At 38.5% G+C, this 26263-nt stretch overlaps 2 protein-coding genes across 2 annotated transcripts; both read right to left on the minus strand.

Moving 5' to 3' along the window:
- Positions 1-1732: 1732 nt before the first annotated feature.
- LOC145304186 (uncharacterized) lies at positions 1733-6450 on the minus strand. Its single transcript, XM_080146002.1, has 6 exons — positions 6256-6450; positions 5230-5302; positions 4585-4631; positions 3448-3535; positions 3013-3132; positions 1733-2551 (listed from the first exon to the last, which is right to left on the minus strand). Exons 4-6 carry the CDS (start codon positions 3496-3498, stop codon positions 2417-2419), a joined length of 306 nt encoding a protein of 101 aa, XP_080002128.1. The 5' UTR covers positions 3499-3535; positions 4585-4631; positions 5230-5302; positions 6256-6450; the 3' UTR covers positions 1733-2416.
- Positions 6451-18690: 12240 nt separating this feature from the next.
- LOC145335139 (uncharacterized) lies at positions 18691-22632 on the minus strand. Its single transcript, XM_080180872.1, has 6 exons — positions 22409-22632; positions 21683-21755; positions 20860-20906; positions 20591-20678; positions 19509-19628; positions 18691-18812 (listed from the first exon to the last, which is right to left on the minus strand). The coding sequence occupies exons 1-6, from the start codon at positions 22603-22605 to the stop codon at positions 18696-18698; spliced, it is 642 nt and encodes a 213-aa protein (XP_080036998.1). The 5' UTR covers positions 22606-22632; the 3' UTR covers positions 18691-18695.
- Positions 22633-26263: the final 3631 nt, after the last annotated feature.

The raw sequence follows: 26263 nt of genomic DNA on the forward strand, positions 1-26263 counted from the left end.
ATAGCTGAAAATTGATGTAAATCCCTAATGATGATATACAAAGTTATCTCTTCTATAGATTACAATTAAAGATTTAAAAGTTATGACACTTATATTAATGAACCAACCAACCAAGTCCCCAAAGTTGTTATACCAACGAAAAAGAAAACGCTATTATAAAACTTTGGGGACTAATGTAATATACAGCCAATGTCCCCTATCTCCCTGCTTTTCATGACCTTTGAAAGGAAATAATTGACTTTGTCTTATCCCCTAATACCCCTGATGTGTTTATTATTTTAGATTTAGACAATGATGATATTGATCTTGAACTAAATGGAACTGATCTTACTCTCAATGTGTTTGATCAAGGTGGAGTAGAATACAGTAGCCAGGATTCTCTACAAGTCATTATATTGTGTCTGTCTGTTTGTCCTTCTGTCTGTACTACCTCCACTACATAAGTTACTATACACTCAGATCATATTAGTTTACTATAGTATAGATGTATATACAGACACCTACCTCCCTTCCTTTTACAATGACCTTTTTTGTCTGCTTCCAAATTATTTTCTGCTAATTGGCTGTGTTAATATAAGCGACAACATATTGGTTGATTTTCAATGGCCCACTAGAAAGGTTGCACAAGGTTGATGCCATGGTGAAATACAGTTATTCAACCCTTAACGATGAAAAGCAATGGCGGCTGCTATTTTGGCGGAAAAAACGACAGCAAAATTTCAAAAAATTTTAATATGTCAAAAAGACATGTAGTTAAGATATGTTTAAAATGTAAAGTCTATGTAAGAAATTGCGCGCACAGGAGCCATTCAGAGTTAGTTGGAGATCTGCAGGAACATACCTGGAACCTTAGATTGACTTGGACTCCAATAATCATATTATTTTGTACTAATTTACGATATTAGTATTATAGCCATTAAAATTCTTTGTTTCAGTCAAAAGAAATTTTACTCTTTAACTGGATGGCCCTGCAAGGATGAATATATTAGAAAAAATAATAACATAATTTTAAATTTAAGTTATTTAGTTCTTGACAGATGCTTTAAGGGAAGACATCTTAAAATTAAATTTTTTTAGTATTGAATGTGACCAATAATACAACAACAGAAAAGCCAGAAGGTGAATTTTATTTATTATGCACAAAGTGTTTTTTATATAGCTTTGAATTCTTGAAGCCCGAACACAGTAATAGTGTCTGACTGATTATGACGTAACAAAAAAAATTAGCCAATGAGAGGCCACAATAGATTTTACCATTGGTCAATAACGGCCTCTCATTGGCTATTTTTTTTTGTTACGTCATAATCAGTCAAACACTATTACTTGAAGCCCAGCGTAAGAAAATTAATCAACATCCAAATTGATGAAAACAATATCACCCCTTTTGTAGAAAAAAATGTTAAAGAAGTAAAGCTATAAATATGAAGCTTTGCTAATAAAAACATTTTTATATTTATAAATTTAATCAATTCTATAATCAGTTCCATTTAAAATATAGTATCACATATTTACAAAAAATTTACTTTTTATTTTTTTCCAATATGGAATATTTGTTAATTTTTACATAATTTGTTAGTTAAAATATAACAAGGATGACAATATCCATAAAAGCGAAGCGCTGAAACGGTAGAACAAATGGATATCAACACTTGTATAGTGTCAGAATATAAATGTAAAGAATCGAAGTAAATTTGTTGAAAAACTGCTTGATACAGAATAATGATTATGGACATACTTACATTTTTAGGACTTAATTATAGAGTTGCTTCGCTTATAATATTGTACTTTGTTGTCCCAGGAATTAATATAGAAAAAATTAGATCAATCGGATAATTAGATCACATAAAAAATTGTTGTTAAAAAAGTTAAAAAATCAACATGTTTAAAATGGACGTACAGACATTTTTGTAATAATTATAGAGTTGCTACGCTTTCTAAATCGTACCTAACTACTGCAGGAATCACCATGCAAAATTTGAAATCGATAGGACAATTCTAACATGCCTAAATTAACGAAAAAAGCTATCCGTTACGGACGGACGTACAGACGGAACGACCCTAATTATAGAAAAGCTTCGCTTTTAAAAATACTCTGCCATAGAACTGGGTACAGAATACATAATGTAAATGTATAAAATCACATAACAGTCAATAATTCACATAAAAAGTTAAGTCTTAATAATTAGATTTAAAATGAGTTTTATAATGGTAACAGGGACCTAGTATTAAAAAAATGTATCTGAAGAATACAAATTCAAAGGCAAATTAATGCTTTTTCTAAAGGTTGAACATATGGTTTTGTACAGTTCAGTTGATAAACCTTTTAATACTCCTCCATTTTCAGTGAACATCATTCGAGTAGCTTAATGGATAAGACAATGGATGATAAATTCATATAGATCCAATTCATCATAGACTAAATTAATTCTTGATTTTTCCTCTTTTTGAAGCAGTAGAATATAGCAGCGCAGTAACAGCAGCTAATGACAGCTACGCCAGCTACAATTATACCCATTAATGCTCCTACTCCCAAGCTGTTTGCTTGTTGGCACTGAAAAATAATTACATTATTTAAATTTATAAATATAAATATTTTATTTTTGTAACTATGCACTTTCCTAAAACCCTATCCCTCCCCCTCAATTTTTAAATAAGTTGAAAATAAAGAGGGTTTGTTGTTTAAAATTTTCCAATGTCTTTCCCTTTCATAGGATTCTTAACCATATAAATTACAAAACAATAGACAGACAAACATGCAGAAGGATTGGTGTATTATCAACTTAATAAAAAACAAAGGGGGATGGATACATCACTCTATGGAACTATTTGTGTTCCCCTCTCTACACCCCCTTGACAGGGAATTACACTGGTCTGATACACCCCCATAATACAGCCAAGTCTAAATCATACCCAAAAAAAAATTTGCGCTCTGATATTTATCTTGGTTTCATAGCCAAGCGCCATGTTTCAACAATTTATACCTGAAATTACTAAAAATGATAAAACTCTTGCCTGCATTTTATTGTCGTTGAAGTGCATACCCCCGGGACAGGCACATTCTCCAACAATTGCTGCCCAGTCTCCGCCAAACCAAGCACGTGACATGCTGAAGTCTAGCTCATAATCTTGACACTAAAATATAAGCCTTGTTCACAAAATAAATAAGTCGACCTCTGGAAATTTTAGGTCGGCCCATAAAAGCTTTAGTTTGACCGATTTTTTATTTTATAAAGGCGTTTGTTTGTTGTCCTTGTTTAGGTTGACCTACAGAATAAATCAGTCGATCTCTAAAAATTGATTGTGAACTGGGCAATAGTATCCAGTTAAAAGTAGAACAATGTCTGTCCATCTTTGTTTCGTTAATGATAACTGCTAGACAGCTGGGGCTTTATTGATATTCTTTTTAATTTTGCATTTTCTAATTAGACTTTTTATATATGTACTTACATACATACTCCTATCAATCCATTGACAGTCAGTATTACTTCTGCAGAGCATACCATCAGCTTCTCGCCAGCTATTCCATTCATCAAACCTGTTTTGACAGGATTAACAACCTTTCTAAATTTATGTATTTTTTTTTGAAAATTAAATAGTATAAAATTCCATGTATACTATTCTGCTATTAACCCATTAGTGCCGAGCGCCACTTTTATGGGCCGATCGAGCTGAAAGTTTCAGGGAAGCTTTATAATGGTCAAAACGGAATTCGTATTTTTTTGTTTTGCTCTAGTGGCGTGCACAGGAAAGTTGCAAAAAAACCCGGTTCGGCTCGGCCATAAATACAAACCAGGCATTATTACCCGTTTTTGGTGCTTTCCCCCGGCGTTAAAAGCCGGTTTTCCTGTAAAAACCCGGTTATTTTGACCAAAAATCGAAAAATGTAATTTTTGAACGCCAAAAGTGAGATGAACACTTTTTAGAACTTTGATACGATCCGTAATTGAAAACTACACAACCTCATGTAATCTATAGAGCTACAAGTATAATACGAAGCGATTTATTTCAAATTTCGTGTTTAGCCGGCGATTTCGGGTAAAAAAACCCTGTTTTGTTGTTGTTGTCAAAAAAGATCTATTAGTGAAACCGGGTAATAAAAATTTCAGACTCCAAATGGAAATGCCGAACCGGGCCTATATAGGGCGTAAAAAAACGATAAAAAAATCATATAAAAAAATAATAATTTAAATAAAACAAATTCACAAATAGATGTACTTGTCAATAAACTTTAGATTTAACGAAAAAAATCAGCGACTTTACTATAAAAACAAAAAAGTTAGATGGGGTATTTTGAATTTTCATGATTTTCAAACTTTGTTGATCTATACCGGCAAACGGAAGTAAGCAAAACTGCCTGCTCCAGGGGGAAATGAAAGCCAGGGTAGTAGAGGGGGGATTCATACTGAGAATGATGCAATTATGAAGCCGGAAACCGGTTTTTTTTACTTTTTCTGGAACCGGGTTTTAAAACCCGGTTCGGCACTAATGGGTTAAGTATTTTCTTTGAGTGTTATTGAACAATTCATATGAAAAAAGAAAGAAAAATGTAAATTGTAAAATAATTAGTTGTTAACTCTGTTACACCTGTATCCAAGACCAGCCCCAATATACTTGCCTGACAGCTTTGCTATCTAAAAAAGCAAAATTAGATGAATAGAGAAAAGGACAGATTGAAAAATAAATAACTTGAATTAAATATTTAATGATTTTTAATAATAATAATACAAAGTAGAATGATGTCTGTCTGTCTGTCTGTCCGTCTGTCTGTCCGTCCCTCCGTCCGTCCGTCCGTCCGTCCATCTGTCTGTCTGTCTGTCCGTCTGTCCGTCCCTTAAGATCTCGGTAACCGATCGGATTTTACTCTTCGGGGAATATACCTACTGGTCCTGTGGTGGTTTTAGGCTATTTTCTTGGGGGGTGGGACACCCCCAACCCCCCCAAAAACAAAAAATCCCCCCCCATTTTTTTTTTTTTTTTTTTTTTTTGTAGGGAATTTCCTTGGTCCTTGATCCAAGTGTCTGAATACTAAACTGAAACAGGGGAGGAAAGGGCTCCCAAAGTATTTAAACCACAAAATCAATTAAACTTTTGGCACAAATTTGTTAATTCAAAATAGCAGTGTCTAATGATTTTAATTTACAGGAGGGGGAATTTTGTTTATTATTAATGGCATTAATTCATCATTTATTGTCTTATCGCTTAAGACTCCTGGAATAACTATATAGATACCTTATATCCTGCATAAAACCCAGCACCAATAACTGCACCCTTGGCGAGCTTTCTACCTAAACTTTTACCTAACCTAAAATTAATAAAAAATGTACATAAAATATTGATAATCTTATGAAAAATGGTTTGATTAGTTATATCAAAATAGCAAAGAATATAACAGGAACATGGCACTAAAAGAGGATTACTCACACTTTTTTTTAGACCATGGTTTTATTGGTTTCTAGGTCAATTCAAATGACAAGAAGTATTGAGCTATACTTTTTTTAAAAATCTAGATTTGAAAAAAAATTCTTTTTTTTTTTTTGGGGGGGGGAGGACAGGGATAGGACCACCCCATTTTTTTAGTTTAAACATTTTTTTTGTTTGGGTGGGTAATTTTTTTCTCGGGGCAATTTCTCTTGGGAGGGTAGTGGTAACCTCCCCCAAAATAGTTATAAACCTTCTTGGGACCTATGAAAAGCTACACTGTTAAGGATAACTCAAACGGTTCAGAGGTTAGTAAGATACTTTGGTAAAAACAAACAAACAAACAGACAGACAGACATAGTTTTACTTTTTAAAAAATATACTCTTTTTCTATAAAGTACACAATATGAATTCGGCAGCCGGCTTCAAATCAGCTCTTTTCAGGATTAAAAAAAATATTATATTAGCCTATCAGTAATGAGCTAATTATAACCCACGACCGTGGCTCAACACGTAGCGCATCCGCTCGTCGTCGGAAAGGTGATATGTTTGAATCTCGGTCCGACACCGCGTCATAACTAAAGACGTTAAAAATGGTTCCCACTACTACTATGTCAGATGTGCGACGTAAATAGTTAGAGTGGGGGGAATGCCTTTGCGCAAAACAGGCGCAACTCGCTACCATGCACAGTTGGGACTTCTCAGACAAAGGTCGTGCATCTCAGAGAGTTGGTTGTATGATGGGTGAATGGAGGTCTAGTACCCGAAGCAACACCTAGCCCCCTAGAGTCTTAACTCTTAATGAGCTAATTATCAACATTATTATATAAAACTTACTTTGATTTTCCTCCACTGACTGCAGAGCCTGCTTTGGATCCCAGGGATCTAGAGATGGGACAATGGATTGAATATTCAATATTTTAGAGTTCTCAAACTTTGGGTACTTTCTTAAATAGTTTGTGAAGGATGAAGCACTTTTTGTAAAACTTTGGGGACCAATTATTAATCTTTAAAGAAAAGTTTAATTATGTGAGGTTTAACCATTAAGCTACCATACATAAATACCAAATTTAAACAATTACTATAAAAATAAAAATATTGTTTATTCTTTCATTTCAGACATATGAAATTCAGTGTCTGTTATAACTCAACCATAGAATTATTTGTATGTTGTTGGTTCGAACCCACCCTAGAGGCAGAGTTCTTTTGTAATTGTTGCAAATTAAAAGTATCTGTGTAGTAAAAGTTATCACAAATATAGGTATTAAATAATTAACCTAAAGTAAATAAATATAAGTTGCAAATACTCCGATTGTCACAACCATGAAATTAAAATTAATTGCCCATTGTCCCATCCCGAAATGCCTGTATTGATTTCCTGCCACCGACTCTTCCCTGTGCTCCAGTATGCAGGTGTAGTGTGGCCACTAGGAATAAAGTCAATGATATGCTTGGTAAAGAAAATCTCATTTTAATCTGTTCTGAAAACATATAACATAATTTAATCACAGATTCGTCAAATTTAAATTGAACAACCCTTTTTCAAATAAAAATGTGGCAGCAAGATATGTAATTATTTGATCAAACCATATCCAATTTTAGGGTTTTTATCAGATTATAATCTGAGAAAAAGTTATCAAAAGTCAAAGTTGAAATAAAGATAATTTTCATAACTTTTAAAAGTTCCGGAAAACTATTTTTTTAAAAATATTGTTTCACTTTTTTAACACTTCTTTTCAATGTTCAGCTATCATTTTCACTATCTTAGTTTACCTTTTTTTTAAACACTTGCGGCCACGCCTCTAGAAGCTTGAGGTGATGGGGGGGGGGGGGGGAGGTAATTCAATCCTCTTTTTTGTTTTAGTTCTAAAATTTTGTGTAGATTGGGGGTAATTTTTCCATACAGGGTGGAGGTATCAAAAAAGTTATAAACCTAAACATATGGCTTCTGATTAAAATGAATCCGTAATATTAAAATTGTGAACAAACCAACCCCAATAAAGAAAGGCACTAACTGAGGTCATTCACTTTTTGGCTGTAGAAAGAATTTGAGTATAAATTAAAATAATTGACATAATATGTCTCGATGGTCCATCTGACCCCAAAACTATGAAAGGAAATTCTATCAGACATTAGAGTAAAACACTAGAGGGAGAAAGGGTTAAATAACTATATCTCCCCATCGCAACTGTCTTGTGCAATATTTCTATTGGGACATTGAAAATCAACCAATGGTGTCGCTTATATTAACACAGCCATGCAGGAAAAAATAATTTAGAAGCAGAGAAGAGGTCTTTAAAAAAGGAAGGGAGGTAGTTGTCTGTATATACATCTATACTATAGATCAGTTTATCAGACAAAGACCTTTCTTTATGTTTGACATACACGATTCTTTCCAATTATACCAGAAACGAAATTGTTTGAGGATATAGTTTCCCGAAAACTAGCTCTATCCTGATGAAATTCAACTATTATAAGCTTTATCTTAAGTAATGGGACTCATCATGCGATTGAAATGAAAAATCACCCTTCCTCGCTGAAATGTGTACACTTTCTGACCGATAGTATGACCGGTTTGTTCCTCCACTGTTTTTCTTTTAGCTGTTTTGGAGAGTATGTCTCTAGATTATCTCTATTCTTAAACTAGTTTATGTTTGCCCGCACCACTGCACATACGAGAAAATTTTGGGAAATAACGCAAAATAAATTAATCTGGTTTCTCATAAAATGGAGCTTTTCTATCTTTACAACGTTTCGCCTGTGTTACACTTTATAATTTCCATTCCAGTATGGCGTCGAAACCGATTAATATCCGCTGATTTATAACCGGTTCTTGAAAATGATGTATACCATCGTGTTACAGACAAGTTGCCACAAATAATAAAATGAAAATCATAAAATTAATAGCAATTGTGATCGTTCTCCTCTTAGAAATTTTTTTTCAATTTTGAAAATTTGAGTACCCCCCATTTATCATCCATTGTCTTATCCCTTAATAATACTTGTGACTTAACACACATTTCTCTAAATCTTAATAAAACAACCGCTATTTTTTTTGCATATATATTCTATATGGTCAACACTAAAAAATTTCAGGCTTTTTAAAAGCAAAGCTTTTCTACTTTTTGGTATGTACGTTTATAGTGCACACTCTAATTTATTGCAAGTTAAATTTTTAAAAGCGAAGCTTTTCTATAATTAGCGTCGGTCCGTCCGTCCGTCACAAACGGATAGCTTTTTTAGTTAATTTAGGTATGTTAGAATTGTCCTATCGATTTCAAACTTTGCATGGCGATTCCTTTAGTAGTTAGGTACGATTTAGAAAGCGTAGCAACTCTATAATCATTACAAGAATGTTCGTACGTCCTTTTTAAACATGTTGATTTTTTTACTTTTTTAACAACAATTTTTTTGCGATCTAATCATCCGATTGATCTGATTTTTGGTATATCGATTCCTTGGACAACATAGTATAATGTTTCAAGCGAAGCAACTCTATAATCAAGTCCTAAAAATGTATCAAGCAGTTTTTCAACAAATTTACACTTACAATTTTGCTTCAACTCTTATACATTTATATTATGATTATTCAGTTCTGACACTATACAAGTGTTAATGTTCGTTTGTCCTACAGTTTCAGTGCTTCGCTTTTATGGATGTTGTCATCCTTGTTTAATTTGCATGATGATTCATGTAACAGTTAGGAACAATTTATAGTCATTAACAAAAGTCAATAAGTCAATTTTAAACATACTAATTTTTTTATTTTGAATTATTAACTTTCTTAATATGGATTTCTATGATGATTTGGCACAATGTAACGAGCAATGCCTCTGTAAAATTAAGTATAAAACTGTCAGTATGTCCATGTTAAGCATTATGTATTTATATTGGGATATTTATTTCAGGAATTTTATTCAGACTCTTGCTTCATATTGTGGTATTCGGCAACCGTGAGCCATGTCTATGGCACCCCTGATCTGGGGTTCGGTGGAGGGTCAATGGCCCTCCCCCGAGTCCTGGGGAAGGGGTCTAGTGACCCCCTCCCTACGCTTAGAATTAATGATTGAATCTGTCATGTTTATTATGGTTAACTGTATTCTTAATTCTCCCCCACCCTTTCCAGGGATGGGGGAATCATTATTACCCAAACTGACCATTGTATATGTATTATTTATGCTTTTATGTTATGATTATTTATTCCTATCCATGTAATTATTGTTTGTTGTATATAGCTTCAGTATCTCTTAACCCTTCAATAAAGTGACAACTGAAAATAGATGTTGATCATTATCCAGTGAAAGCTAGAGAAGCGTAGCTTCTCTATAGTAAGGTGTCCACGTCTGTCACACTGCCGTAATCTAATTGAACTCCGGTGTCTGCCATTTATCCTCGGCGGATACCACAACTTTGGTGACAGCTGTGTGAGATTACGGCGAACCACAAGTGTAGAGCAGACGCGCATCTGAGGCTAAGGTACTCCCAGCAGTGAATCTGGCAAAACTGACGCAAGCAACCTGAATTACCCACCCTGGACAGCAAAGTTTAACTCTGCATCCGGCAGTTGTGGAAGCGAGACAGCGAAATCTGACGAATAACCGCGAGCAGCGCTGATATCTAACGGAGAATTGAGCGCCAAAAGGGCTGAAACAGGCCTGCGGACCGGCTGAAACAAGCCAAATACGTGTAAACGGCTGAAAATAGGCCAACTTTACTGCAAGAAATAGCAGGATCCGAACCAGTGGCGCTAGCAGGACGGGACATTCCCTGCCGCCATCAGCCGGATTTGGATCAGCGGCGCTAGCAGGACGGGACATTCCCTGCCGCCGATAGGCTGAAACATGCCACATAGCTGCAAGCTGCGAGCTAACATACGAGTGTAGTGCACCAGAACAGAGAAAAACTACGTCAACCCCGAGTATCCTGAGAAGCTACAACGCAGCCACCCATCTAGAAAACAGATATTATATCACATTTGCAGGGATTACCACCCTAGTGTGATGGCCAAACAATAGATTTATGAGCAAAGCTTGGCAAACAAATTGTTGTGTTGTGATAAATCTAAGAATAGAACAGGCTTGGATTACTGTGTATTGTGATAACAGCTAAAAATAGAACAGAGTTGGTAAACAAATCTGTTATGCAATTGTGATAAGGACAAAAATAGAAGCTAGATGTAATATAATCAAAACAATCTCAAGCCCACAGCACAACAACAATACACCCCTTATTCCAAGGGAAGGGGAGGGGCCCCTCTCAATTGAAGGCAAATACAATCAGGGTGATATAATAGATAAGCCTAAGATTAAGAAGAAAAGGCCCTATTACACCAGCACACAGTTACCCCCCTCCCTCACAGGGGGAACGGACGGAGTTACCCCCGTCCCCTCACGCGCTTCCCCCTTCCTACCCACACTAGACTAAGTCCGTCTGTAGTGTGGAGCTAGCGATCGGATACACAGAGCGCCATTCACGGGTAGCGCAACAGAGTGCGGAAAATATCATAAATCCAACGGACGAAGCGGACCAATGAGAGAGCGAGTTGAGGGGTGAGAGCGCGTTTTCCCCGTGTGCGCGGATTTGACGGCGCGAACGCGCGTTACAAGGACAGGAGATTCCACGCACCCACACACCCACCCACACACACACTCACACCAGAGCGGAGCTACTCCATAGCATTTAACAGGGGTATTTTTAGCAAATAAAGAATTGCAAGTTTCTTTCCTTCTAGCTCTAGTGTGATAAGGGAAAACCCAATCAGTTCCTGACAGCAGTTCAGACCCTCAACATCTATCTACCTCTACCAGCCTACCCTACAACCTCAACACCTAACTAGTGATAAGTACAGCTAAGTTATATCTTTGTAACTAAACTCCCAACCTAGTGATACAAACAGTGTTGGCTGTTAGGCTAGGAAGCCTCAAGTGACAAACCATTCAATTTTAGTACTGTATAACTTTGTGCCCGCCGTTTCACCGTTGACCCAATGGACCAGCATCAAGCCCCAGGAGGTGACCAAGCCCCAGTATGGCTCCAGGATGACCCTCAGCCGGCCCCAGCCGAGTACCGCAAGCTGATGCTGAGCAATCTGCCGGAGTTTAGAGGGCCGCCCAAGCAATCCTGGTCGGCACATATCCGCAGACTTGAGATGTCATGGGCGGCTTACCGCGTACCACCTCATGATTCCCTCAACCGCCGCAACGCCCTACTACTGTCACTGGTAGGGCAAGCGGCGGAAATGGCGTCCCATCTGTTTGGCGAGGCAGGCCAAGCCTTGACCTACGAACAGGTCAAGACCGAGTGTGAGTTGCTATTTCGCCCTGCTTTTGAATTCCAAACGCTTAAACAAGCGTTTAGGGATTACAAGCAACACTCGACAGAACCTATACAAGCGTACATATCAACTAAGTGCGCCTTGTATAGGGACGCCTACAACCATGAGGATCTTGAGTTGTTGGTGGACGAATTAAATCGTGGAATTCGTAACGCCAACGTAAAACGCCTCATGATGAACCATGAAATTACGAGTGTACCTGAGTACACTCGTAAGGCCATGTTCACCGTGACCATGGTTACTAAGCAGCTGAAGGAAGGTGTGTGCTTAGTGGACTCGACCGACGGGCTGACTGGATCTGCCTGCATCCAGTTGCCCCAATATGACGAGTCGGAGCCAATGGAGATTGGCTCCTTGGCTCCGGGTCTCCACCAGATGGGGAAGGTCGCTCCAGATGACAAGGTTCCAGGCCGCTGCTACCGCTGCCAGGGGAGAGGCCACCGAGCTCGAGACTGCCCAACGCCTGTGGAAGTTAGCCTAGAGGAGAGACGCACCCAGCCACGCCGTGACCGTTCTGCCAAGTGTGAGCGTTGCCACTATGACGGTCACACGCGGCCGAAAGTAGAGCCGACTGGGCCCAGGTAGCCAGCCGCAGGCGCACCGCCGACAAGGGTGCCCCTCCAGGGAAGCCCAGCAGAGTGGCCCATATGGAAGGGAGCGCGCCCCCAGCACCACCACAGCAAGCAGCCGCCCCCAGAGCTGCGGACCGAGCCGATGGGATGCCGCAGTTCGGGACTGTCCCAGCTAGGATCAACGTACTGGGCGGCGCGGCTGAACCCAACCGGGTTGGCCTAGGCTTCAGTCTTAACCATCTGGGGCCAGAGCTGATACAGCCCAACAACATAGCCGAGCCAGAGGTGCTGAGGCCCCAGCCTTTTAGCCTCAACATGATGGAACCTGCCCGACTGAGCCTACCCAGCAAGAGTGGAGGGGCGCTGCCCAGCGTCCCTGAGACGGTGTATGGGGAGGCCCTGGCAGCCGCTGAACGAGAGAGGCAGGAGGTGCTAGCCAGCACCTCTGCATCGATGTATGGGACGCCACCCGGCGTCGCCACCTGGGATGATGGGGGGGTGCTATCCAGCGCCTCCCACCTGGTGCCTGGGGCGACAACCGTCGCCGCCACCGAGATACCTGGATCCTGGAACGAGCCAGCCTCCAACCTGATGTCTGGGGCGACAACCGTCGCCGCCACCGAGAGACCTGAGTCCTGGAACGAGCCAGCGGTCCCAGAGGAAGGGGTGACACCCGTCACCCCCAGTCAGCCAGCGCCACCAGCCTGCAGGGAGAGCCCAGCTACATGCCAGCCAGCGCCACCAGCCTGCAGGGAGAGTCCAGAGCCCCCTGCCAGCCAAGGGAACCCAGCTGCTCAACATCAGGATAAGTTGAATTTGTTAAATGTGTTGTATCCAAAATATTGTAAACACCCAGCCTTGCCTGTGCCCCCTGCACCTGAGGCTGGGGAGATTGAAATTTGGGAAAATAAGGACTTGCCTGTGCCACATGCACCTGAGTTCCTAGGGCAGGGGAGGGCAGTGAGTAAGGGCGAGCCTGTGTCACATGCACTTCAGCCCCATGCCACTGGGCATGCCTTGGACAAGGGAAGGGAGCACTTAGGGCTAGGGGAGCCGACACCCAGGCAAGTGCCAGTCGCTTGCCAGTCTGTCATTGGGGAGGGTATCGGGGTGCCTCGGCCGCATACAGATAACGCTCAATGGAAATTTGTATCTAGCCAGGAGCAGCCCAGCCGTGTCCAGCCCCAAGAAGCAGCCGTGACCAGAGCTGAAGATCCCCAGCCGCGTGTACGAGGAAGATGGTTACCTGGAAGCCTCTCCCATTGGTGGATGGTCCTGTGGGGCCTCCTGCTGGCAGCCGTGTGGCCTACAACCAGCTACGTCCTGGTGGGGTGGGACTGTGCCAACCCCACCCATGTCACGTCTTACAATAAAGAAAAGATGTGTGACACGGAGCCCCTACACCAGGAGGTGCCCCTGGGCCATGAAGTACACGTCCTGCAGCAAGTCAAGGTGAGGGAAACCACTGGGTTCAGCTGTCAGCTCACCGTGTCCCAGTGGACATTCAGGTGTGGGGTATGGGGTCACCTCAAGGTGACCTCGGTCCCCACCCTCATGAGGCCAACCAAGATAGACCCAGAAGCGTGCCGAGACCTGGCCAGGAACCGAGTATACACGTTGCCAGGCAAGACCCAGCCACCGACGTTCCAGCTGAACCACCCCCTGTTCTTCACCATCGACATGGTGGGCGCCCTCGTCAACAGCCCCGAGGGGGTGGGTTGCGAGGGGGAGGACGTCCACTTTGAGGGCCAGCTATACCGCAACGAATTAGTGCTCCAGGAGCGGCGGCTGCTGGTCAAGGAGGAGACCTATGTGGTGGAGGATGGACGGGTGGAGTCCCAGTCTGACCACCTGACCCTAGAGTGTCCCCATTCTGAGCTGTCCTGCATCACTGGGGAAGCAACCTACGTGTGGGACCACCTGGGTAGAGATTGCCCCTTGAGGCTGATCCGCAGCCTCCAGCCCAGCCTGGTGATGGATGCATATCTGGTTGACCATCAGGCTTAGTTTTTCATCAACATGACCAACCCCACCTCGATTGTGAACTGCGACTTCGAGGCCCATGCCACCAACCATCCAGCGTTGTTCGTGGCAGCTGACCCAGCCGCGGCTGCGCTGCCCAGAGTGTCGGCCAGGGATGTTGACGTTCCCCTTCAAGCACAGATCCATGCAGGTTATATTGGGTTCACCCTGGAAACGCGCATGAAAAGCACTGCAGCAGAAGAAGTAGCGGCCAACTGCTGGAAGCTCCAGCAACTAGATCCGGCCCACCCGGTGCGTGTCCAGGGGAGCACGTTCTCGGTACTGAGGGGAGACATCCTGCTGCAGCTGACCTGCCAAAGGCACAAGTATGTTGTCCGCGAACACAAGGAGTGTTGGGACAAAGTGCCAGTAGAGCCCACAGGTTTTGTAGACGCTGTGACACGGGTATACAGTGAGCACGCCACCAAGATTCCCTGCTCCTCCACCTACCCCCTGACTGTGCACGCGGAGGAAGGCTGGATAGAGTTAACCCCTGCTCCCAAGAAGAGGCCACCCCCGCTGGATACGCCTAAGCAGTTGTTGACAGAACCCTTAGATGACTTCAGTTCAGGTGGTTTGTATTCGCAGGCTGAGCTGAACGACTGGCAACAACTGCTGGCGTTCCCAGCATACAAGAGTGCCATGCTGACCGGCCTATCCTATGGCTCCTGCGTTCAGCAAGGCAGCTGTTCGGCCACAGGAGACCATGGGATAGTGTCCTACAACATTGACCGACTGGCGGAGGAAGGAGAGGCAGCCCTGGATGTCTGGGCAGGATTTAGACAAGCCATCCACGAGTGGGGAGATGGCGCAGCCATACTGTGCTTGCTGTTGTTGATCCTCAAACTGCTGGGGGACCTAACCATCATTTCTCTGGCAGCAGCACAGGGAGGAGTCCGGGCAGCCCTGAATGCGATATCACAAGTGTTCCTGTACCATCCAGCTTTATATAGGAAGGCGCTGGCTAGAGCCAGGCTCAACCATGCCAAGTCCCGGGACTTTTCAGTGGACTGGGATGCCATTCCCATCGGCAGGGAAGCAGCCGAGGAAATGGTGTCTATGAAATCAACTGACAGCGGGCATGACCGCCCAGGTAGGCCAGGACCGCCCTCTGGCAGACCCCGCGGCCCCTCAGGAGGACAGGCCGCTGCTCAGACAATCAACCTGGCAGCCAGTGCCCCAGCCGCTGCCAACAACAACCAGCAGGCTCCACTGCTGACCGTTCCAGCAACAACTGTGCCACCAGCAAACCTGATACCTGCCGGCGCTGACCAACGTATCCAACCCAAGTCAGCCTCTGCCTTCTATCCCACATTGGGAGCCCATCAACCCTAAGAAGATACTCACCACTAGGATTCCATTGAATCATTATCGTTTGTATATATTTTAGCCCTAAGGAGCGGGCCGAAGGCCTCAACCACTGTAGGAAGTCTGGTAGGGAAACCACCTCCCAGCCTTCCGAGGGGAGAGTTGTGGTATTCGGCAACCGTGAGCCATGTCTATGGCACCCCTGATCTGGGGTTCGGTGGAGGGTCAATGGCCCTCCCCCGAGTCCTGGGGAAGGGGTCTAGTGACCCCCTCCCTACGCTTAGAATTAATGATTGAATCTGTCATGTTTATTATGGTTAACTGTATTCTTAATTCTCCCCCACCCTTTCCAGGGATGGGGGAATCATTATTACCCAAACTGACCATTGTATATGTATTATTTATGCTTTTATGTTATGATTATTTATTCCTATCCATGTAATTATTGTTTGTTGTATATAGCTTCAGTATCTCTTAACCCTTCAATAAAGTGACAACTGAAAATAGATGTTGATCATTATCCAGTGAAAGCTAGAGAAGCGTAGCTTCTCTATAGTAAGGTGTCCACGTCTGTCACACTGCCGTAATCTAATTGAACTCCGGTGTCTGCCATTTATCCTCGGCGGATACCACAATATCACTGAACATTTTGTTAATGTTCGTTTGTCTAACAAAACTATAATTATGTATAGATTAAAACACTAGAGGGGGAAGGGGTTAAATAATTGTATATCCCCATCCCAAGTACCGTGTGCCGACTTTCAATCGGGTCTTTCAATATCAGCCAATAGTTTTTGAAATATTAACAGTCAAGTCGCTAAAAAAGAGCAAAAAGCAATTTGCTTGCAGACAAAAAAGGTCTTATAGAATTATTTCTTGTAGAGTGTCATAGATTGACAGACGGTCGGACATTGTTATAAGTTATATGGAGCTTTGCTATTTAAAAACAATTCTATAGGTATAAACAATATATTCTATGATCAGTTGCATTTAAGATTTAAAATCATATTTCTTACAAAAAATATTTTTATTCTTAGTTGTTTTTATTTTAATATTAAAAAAATATAAAGTCGTTAATAATTACATAATTTTGTTAGTTAAAATATAATAATAAGGATGACAACATCCATAAAAGTGAAGCTCTACAACGGTATGACAGACAAACATCTCGTAGAGTGTCAGAACTGAATGTACAAAATAAGAATTTATAAGTTTTGACAAAATTATACGTAAATTTGTTGCCAAATTTCTTAAATACAGAATTCTATTTAAGGATATACTGACATTTTAGGACTTGATTTTAGAGATGCTTTGTTCATAATATTGTACCTTATTGTAATTGGAATCAGTCATCCAAAAATTAGATCAATCGGATGATTTTGTCACATAAAAAATTGCTGTTAAAAAAGTTAAAAAACAACATGTATAAATGGACGTTGGGACATTCTAGCAACGATTATAGAAGTGCTACGCTTTCTAAATCGAACCTAACTACTACAGAAATCGCCATGCAAAGTTTGAAATCGATAAGACAATTCTAACATTCCTAAATTAACGAAAAAAATATCCATTCCAGACGGACGGACGTACGGACTAATCCTAAATATAGAAAAGCTTCACTTTTTAAAACATTTATATTTATAAACTATATATATACATATATATTCTTTTAAATCAGTTACATTTGAAATATCGTATCACATATTTACAATTAGTTTATTTTTAATTATTTTTTCCAATATGGAAGATTTGTAAATTTTTACATAATTTTATTAGTTAAAATATAAAAATACTTTGCCATAGAACTGGCTACATAATACATAATACAAAAAATTATAAAAATCACATAAACGGTCAATAATACATTAATTGATTTAAAATATTTGTTTAATCTGACATGGGCATTATGTCGTCAATTTTGGTTGCTCAATGGTCCTTACTTATTGGTCAGTTTGTACCACCAGTAGGATGCAGGGATGGGATAAAGGTGGTGAATTAGGGGGGGGGGGGGGGTTCTAAAGACTAAGACTTACAAAACTGGAATTGATTTTATAATTTTATTTAATTTTTTTTAGAATATTGTCCTATCTAATGCTTTCCCTTTAAGTGATTGTAAATCAATAAATTCCACCCCCATTTTTAGATTAGGTAAGGTTATTTGGGTACTTGATCATCTTGTATGACATAGCAGGTACAGACCTTGCATGGTTAGGGCACCCTACTACCCCCTTTAATGTTTGAATCAAGTTTATATGAGAGTTTCTATGCTCGCAAGACACTTCAAGGGAAAGCATTAGATATTTTTTTTTATTTTTTGATGGAATAACTTATGGCAAGACTATTGAAATGAGATGAAAAATCTAATTCTCAGGGAGAAAGGAGACATTGGGCTGTTTATTACACTAGTCCCCAAAGTTTTATAAAAAACGTTTACTCTTCATAATTTGGGGACTTTTAAGTTTTATTGAATTTTTAATGGTTTTGTTGTTGAGTGTCCAAGCGTTTCAACCACTAATTGTAATCTACAGATGGGGTAATTTGTTTCATCATTGGGGATGTACATCAATTTATCGGCCATTGTCTTATCCTTTTAGATCTCTTCCAATATTCCTCTATTTACTATGAACATGATTCCTGGATCTTTAGGGAGAAGACAATGGACAATAAATTGATGAACATTCCCAAAGGATCTTAAACTAAATTACTCCTTTCTGTAAATTTAAAGTTTTTAACTAAAGTACCAGTGTAATTTACAATCCAATGGCCTCTCCCTCCCCATTTCATACAAATTTACAAACATTTGTTTACGTTTGTAGAGCTGTCTATAGTGCCCTAGCAAAATGGGGATATATGTCACTGCTTTTGGCCTACCTATTCTATTTATGTCAGGAAATACCATATACCCAATCTATTTTCTAGGGTGTTTCTTTACCCCTTCCATTTCTCTTTCCCACTACAATGACGTCAATATAATAGGTAGGCCAAAAACAGTGACATCTAATCCAATTTTCCTAGGGCACTAAACACAGCTAATTCGTTGTTTACTTCCTCTTGAAGCAGTAGCATATAGCAGCACAGCAACAGCAGCTTATAACAGCTATGGCAGCTATGATTATACCAATCAGTGCTCCAATGCCCAAGTTGCTTGCATCTTGACACTGAAAAAAGATTACATTTTTAACATTTGTATCAGTAGGATAAACGAACATCGACATTTGTCAGATTGTCAGAAGTGAATAAGAAGAATATTCAATTCTAAACAAAACTGAAAGGTGGTTTGTTGCAAAAGTACAGAGCTGGATCTTTAAATCATTTTAGTGGTGAGCCAGATCGGGGTGAGCCGAATTTCAGCAAATCACAGCACGGCTTTTCATAAAATGCAGTGCTCTTTTTGGTGGAAAGTTGGCTCACCCCGATCTGGCTCACCACTAAAATGATAGATCCAGCTCAGGATACCATTTAAGGACATACCTACATAGAACTCGATTATAGACATGCATTTTTTTTATAAATTATACCTTGTTGTAATAAAAAAGAGTATTCCAAAAATCCGATGAATAGGATAATTACATCACATAAAAAATGTTGATAAAAAAGGTTAAAAATCAACATATTTTAAATGGACATACAGACTTTCTGGCAACAAGTATAGAGTTGCTGCACTTTCTAAGTCGTACCTAACTGTTATAGGAATCATCATGCAAAGTTTGAAATCAATAGGACAATTCTATCCTGTATACTATACTTTTAAACCAAAAAGACATTTTCAAGTATTTTACATCCAAACAGCCAAACTCTGGGCACGCCACTGTGTATAAAACAGTATTGTTAATAGAAATGTTTCAAATTCTTGCCTGCATGTCGTTGTCATTGAAGAACATTCCCCCAGGACAAGCACACTCCCCGACTATTGCTGCCCAGTCTCCACCAAACCAGGCGCGTGACATGCTGAAGTCTAGCTCATAATCTTGACACTAAAATATAACCTATGATATAATAGTTATTTCTCGTATCGTATTATAAACGGCTTTCCGCGGATATAGAATGTACAATTATAAGATTAAAACTAGTTTTTTTTAGCCCCGAGGTGCCGGAGGCACCGGCTAAAAAAACTGGTTTTAATCCTATGATTGTACATTTCTATATTCGTAGAAAACTGGATATAATACGATGCTAGACATAGTTTTTTCGTATTTATGAGAACCGGTTCATATCCACCGGATTCGAATGAATACGAGAAAATAGAATAATGTCTGTTGGTCTGTCTATCCAGATGAAGCTTACATTATTGATTACCACTGGTACAGTTGGGCTCTGCTTTTATTATGATACAAGTTGATTCCCCCCACCCCCTCTCCAAAAATTACAATTATGTCATTGTTTATGTTAAACACTTAGCTGCTATGCTCCTAGAGGCCTATAGGGGCACTTAAGGGGGGGGGGAGTGTTAGTCAAACCATTCCATTTTTTAAAAAGAAAAATCAATAATAATATTTTTGAGGGGGGGTAATTTTTTTGGGAAGTGGAGATACACTCACCCCAAATAGTTAAAAATATTCCCTGGACCTATAAGAAGCTTCGATCTAAAGGAAAACCATATTGGTTCAGCAGTTAGCAAGATCCTTTGCTACAGACAAACAAGTTACTAATTTATATAATAGGGGCATCATAATTGTGTGAATGGTTAATGGTCATAGCACAAAAGATATTCATTAAGCTTTCCTGAAAAGAACAACTTAAGTTTTCCTGTAATTTGTTGGATTGCTCCAAAACTTTTATTTTGATTGGTATGTTCCAAACAGTGTCCAACCTTTTTAATCAATAATACAATAATCTGCAGAAGGGGTAATTTTAATATTCATCATTTGAGACATACATCAATTAATTGTATATTGGCTTGCCCCTTAAGATCACCACCTATCTGTTCTGTACTTACATACATACTCCTATCAATCCATTCACAGTCAGTATTCCTTCTGCAGAGCATACCATCAGCTTCCCTCCAGCTGTTCCAGTCATTAAACCTGTTTTAACAGAGTTAACAACTTTTATAATTTTCAATATTTTCTTTAAAAAATTAAATAATACCTATAACATAATTTATACCATTTCATAATTTTATTAAAGTGTTTTTCAATATGTGTGAACGCACTGAAATTTTACTAAAGAAATTAAAAGTAAAATAATAAGTTGTTAACTCTGTACCTGTAACCAAGACCCGCGCCAATAAATTTGCCTGACAGCTTTGCTAACTAAAATAAATATATTTGATGATTCAGGAAGTTCAAATTAAATGTAGAATATGTGTGGATATTATGACAGGGGATAAATTGTTGTCAATTTAGGTTGCTAACATGGACACAATTAATTGATCATTTCATTCATCCAGAAGGAGGGGAGGGGATGTGGCTAAGGAGGTGGATGGGGTGTAATGTTATTTTAGCCAGCTACAAGTTTAACTTCATTATGGTACACTAGCGGCTTCGCCCCTAGCCTCTAGGGGCTTTGCCCCAAGAGGTTTGATCAAACTAGTTTTTCGTATTTTAGATTTTAAAGAAAACATTTTTAAAAAATTAAGGGGGGGGAATTTTTTTTTTTTGGGGGGGGAGGGGTAGTCGACCCCACTATTTTAAATTTAGTTTTAAGAAGAAAAAAATTTGGGGGGGGCCTTTTCATTTCTTTGGGATTGGTTGGGGTGTCCCACCCCCAAGAAAATAGTTATAAACCTCTCCCCGGGACCTATGAGAAGCTACCCTGTAATGGAGAGCCCGATCAATTCAGCGGTTAGTAAGATCCTTTGCTACAAACAGACAAACAAATAGACAGACAGACAGACATCGTTCTACTTTGTATTATAGAAGATAATCTGCTGTGCTGGATTATCCAAATGGTTATAAATCCATTTCATGAAAGCTTTATTGGTTAGTTCAAACTAGTGTGTAAATTTGTTTATCATCAATGAAGCTGTACATTAATATATCCTTTATTGTCTCATCCCTTAAGAACCCTGGAATAAATAGATAGTTACCTTATATCCTGCATAAGCCCCAGCACCTATAACAGCACCCTTGGCCAGCTTCCCACCTAAACCTTTACCAAACCTATAATCAAAATGAATAAAATATACATCACAAGATTAGTTTTTATGAAAACTGATGCCTTTTTGAACTGAAAAAAGATTACCGTCCTTTAGTTTACAAACTTAGTGTCAAGATTGATTAGGCTTGGTTAAATGATTTGAAAAATGTGAGAACTATGGTTGGTTATAGAACTACTATAGCCAAATTAGAGTTTTTTGTTAACTTACATGGATGGATGGACATTCAAACAGACACGCAAACAAACAGATGGACATAAAAAAAGGCAGCAGATGCCAAAATTAATTTAACTCATGAAGAATTTAGACAATTCTAAAATTGTAGAAACCTAGACCTAATATAGCCAATTTTTTTCTTATCCCATGTAAAAAAAGAACCTTCTTCTGTAAAGTACTATATAAAAGTTGCTAGCTTATCACTGATACACTACTTATCAACATTGTTTTCATTGTTAAATGAAATTCAGTGTCCCTCATAGCTCTTTCATAGACTGTGGATGTCATCATTGAACCCACCCATGAGTGGGGATCTTTTGTAATTGATGAAAAATGGAAGTTTTTTTTGTAATAAACGTTGTCGCAATTATAGGTATTAAACAAAACTTGAAAGTTTCTTTGTAATAAATGTCGCAAATATAGGTATTAGACAAAACTTACTTTGATTTTCCTCCGCTGACCGCTGATCTTGATCCCCCCCATCCCTTGGATGAACTAGATCCCCATCCCCTGGATGAACTAGAACTCCTGCCCCCTCCGCCACCCCTGCCCCCACCTCTGCCCGCCTCTCCAGTGTGTAGGTGTAGTGTGGCCAATAGGAATAGGGTCAATGCTAGGCTGGGTAATGAAATTCTCATTTTTAGGTTCTGAAATAAAGTACAGAATGACTAAAAGGCGTAGTTAGTACTTTTCTTTTTATTAAAAGCGAAACTTTTCTATAATTAAGGTCGCTCCGTACATCTGTCCGTCCAGAACGGTTAGCTCTTTTTATTAATTTAGACATGTTATAATTATCCTATCGATTTCAAATTTTGCATGATGATTCCTATAACAGTTAGGTACAATGTAGAAAGTGTAGCCACTCTATAATCGTTACCAGAATGTAACATGTTTTATACATGTTGATTTTAACTTTTTTAACAAAAAATTTTTATATGATAAAATTATCCGATTGATGTGATTATTGGAATACTGATTCATAGGACAACGAAGTATAATGCTATAAGCGAAGCATCTCCATAATTAAGTCCTAAAAATGTATGTCCTTAAACAGTATCCTGTATTTAAGTAAGCAGTTTGTCAACAAATGTACTTTTAATTTTGTTTTGACTTTTTATACATTATATTCTGATTATTCAGTTCTCACACTCTACAAGTATTAATATTCGTTTGTCCTACCCTTTCAGAGCTTCGCTTTTATGGATGTTGTCATCCTTTTAAATGTGTCTAATAGAAAAATTTAACATGCCTTAATAAACGATAAGAGCTATATGTAATGTAGAAAAGCTTAAAGCTTCATTAAAGAACAACGTACTATTAACTTATAATAAAATATCATCAATAAAAACCTTTTCTGCCTTATCTTTTAAAAGTAAATAAACGCGAAAGTTCAAATGGATATATTATAGATGGATAAATAGTCGTCGATTTATATTGCTAAGTTGGACTTTTATTGGTCAGTTCGTTCATCTAATAGGAGGGGGTGGGATAAAGGGGGTGGATGGGTTATCATTATTTGAACCAGCTTCACGTTTCACTTTATTAGTGTACATGATAATCTGGTGTAAGATCCAAGTAATAATAAATCCATTGCAATAAAAAAAAACATTTATCTCTTTTAACTTTTAAATGCCTTATCTTTTAAAAGTCAATACAAATGCGTAAGGTCAAGAGGAAAATTTATGGACCATGGAAAGAAAACGAAGAAGCGGGTTTTGTCGTATTTTCCTATGTCTAGCCCCTGAGGGGGCTCTAAACCTGCAAGGCAATCATTAACATTTGCCTAACCTAACCTAAAATAACATATCAAATGCAACTGTGAAAATACGACGAAACCCACTACTTCGTTTTCTTTCCATGGTCCAAATTTATAGATGGCATCGTATTATAGACAGATTTTTGTGGATATTAAAATGAAAACTTATAAGATTGAGACCAGTTTTGTTATCCTAGAGGTTGCTTTTATGGATGTTGCCATCCTTGTTAGTTAGCTTTTTTCCTTAACACAAACGGCTGCGAACCTAGAATTTAGTGGCTCTGTAATTGAAGAGGAGAAGTTGTTCAGAAAAATTTACTAAAACCATGCCTTAGCTTAAATTCAAGAAGAAATAGCCGACAACCATCTTGAGAAATCAATTAGATCAGTAGTTAGGCAGATTTTACCGGCAAAAGAAAGAAATCCTTTCTACTTTATGTTATAAATTTTCTAATTCGTTGGATCAAAATCTTTGAGTATTTTATTTAATTTTGATTGGTTGGATAGATACTAGAAGTGTCCAAACTTTCTAATTAATAATCTTAATCATAGAAGGGGTTAATTCTATTTATCACATTGGAGATGTATATTAATTTATTATTGTCCATTGTCTTATCCCTTAAGATCCCTGCTGGCATACTAAACCAAACCCTAACTAACCACATGAAAAGTCAAAAGGTTACTGTGAACATTTTTATGTAATTTTGAATGTTTTTTGGCAATTTAAATAAATTATCATAAAATTCAAGAATTAAGCATTAAAAATAGAATATAATCATTACGTGTTTCTGTGCCCCTAGCATTTAAAGGATCTATATTCTAAGGGATGTGGAAGGATTAAAAATAGCCTAAAACCATACCCAGAATTTAAAAAAAAAATAAATAGCCTGAAACCTTCTCATGATCTATAAAAGCTTCAATGTAAGGTAGAACCATATCTGTTCAGTGGTTAGCGAGATCCTTTGCTACAAACAACTTAATATAATACGATAAAATTTAAAAGTATGTCTATCTATGTGTACGGATCTCGCAAATTGCTAAACCGATATGTTTCTCATTTACGTTCAATCTTTTCTTAGCTCTAAAGCCCCTTCATTTAAAGGGGGAGGGGGTCAACAAACTGCACCTTCCCCCACCTCCTACAGTATCAAAAGAGGCCTCTAGGGGCATAAAAGCGAGTTGAAAAAATACTCTTATTTTTATTTGAAAGAATTCACAAATAATATTGTATATATAACTTTATCAAATTATAATAAGCAACTAGTCACTTTTTTCACAATTATCAAACTATTATACGCAATATTACGTAAAATTATCCAGTTTATGAGTAAGAATTGAGTTTTCACAGTAATTTTATTATGAAGAAAACGTATGTATAATAAACTGAAGTGACTATACACAAAAAACTAAACATTTATTTTTTATGTTCAGTGGTTGTTTCTTTGAAAACAGCGAAAAATTGAGAAATAATTTAGCAGATTTTTATGATCATTGAATTATCAAACTTTAACTTTAAAAACAAAACTCTCAAAGTTCTAAAATATTACTTCACTAGTTGCTCCGCCCCTAGACAAGATAAAAATAGTCTAAAACCTCCCCTCAAAACATTAATATAGTTTCCCTAAATAGTACATTCATTTGCAATTGTCAAGATTTTAGGCTTCATAAAAAAAGCTCACTACTTTTTATTATAGATTTGTACATTAGAGTTTGTAATTTAAATGTGTTATTTTAACTTAGCCTATATCCAAATAGCCTAAAATTGGTCCAGCCGTTTTTAAGGTCTTTGGACATATATTATTATATACATACCCCTAGCATCTAAAGGGAGGTAGGTGGGCAAATAAATAGCCTAAAACCTTCCTAAGACTTTATAATATCTTAAGCTAAAACCTTTTTCTTAAATAGAGAACTTAATCAGTTTAGTTTTTAGTGAAATTTAAATGGATAGACAAAAAAATTACTGCTTCATATAACAAAAAATTAAAAAGTTTATAATTTTGCTAATATTTAATTTTGGCTGTTTTAAATGACTATGTCTTAGTCTGCTTGTAGCGCTGTAAGAGAAAACTTGTTTATGTTCACTGTGACGTCAAAATACAATGGATTTATGATATACGTGGATATATTAGCGAGGGAAAATTTGTCGTCAAATTAGCTTGCTAACATAGAGCTTATTTATTGGTGAGATTGTTCATTCAGTAGGAAGAAAGAGTATTTGGTAAAGGGGTTGGAAGGGCGAATTGTTATTTAAGCCCACTGCGAGTTTCACTTTATTATATCACATGAAAACCTGGTGTAAGATTCTTGTAATAATATATCCATTAATGCAAATCACGTAAAAGAGAGACAAACGAGTCATAGAGAGAGAGAGGGAGAGAGAGAGAGAGAGACAGAGAGAGAGAGAGAGATAGAGAGAGACAGAGAGAGAGAGGGAGTGGTCGAGAGAGAGATCCATAGATAGATATAGAGGTAGAAGAAAAAAGCTACCACTTACAGAAATCTTACGCAATAGTGGGCTGAACAAGGAAGCCATCTTA

The sequence above is a fragment of the Acartia tonsa genome, chromosome 13, assembly GCF_053477335.1.
Source record: "Acartia tonsa isolate MP-2025a chromosome 13, ASM5347733v1, whole genome shotgun sequence".
NCBI classification, from domain to species: Eukaryota; Metazoa; Arthropoda; class Copepoda; order Calanoida; family Acartiidae; genus Acartia; species Acartia tonsa.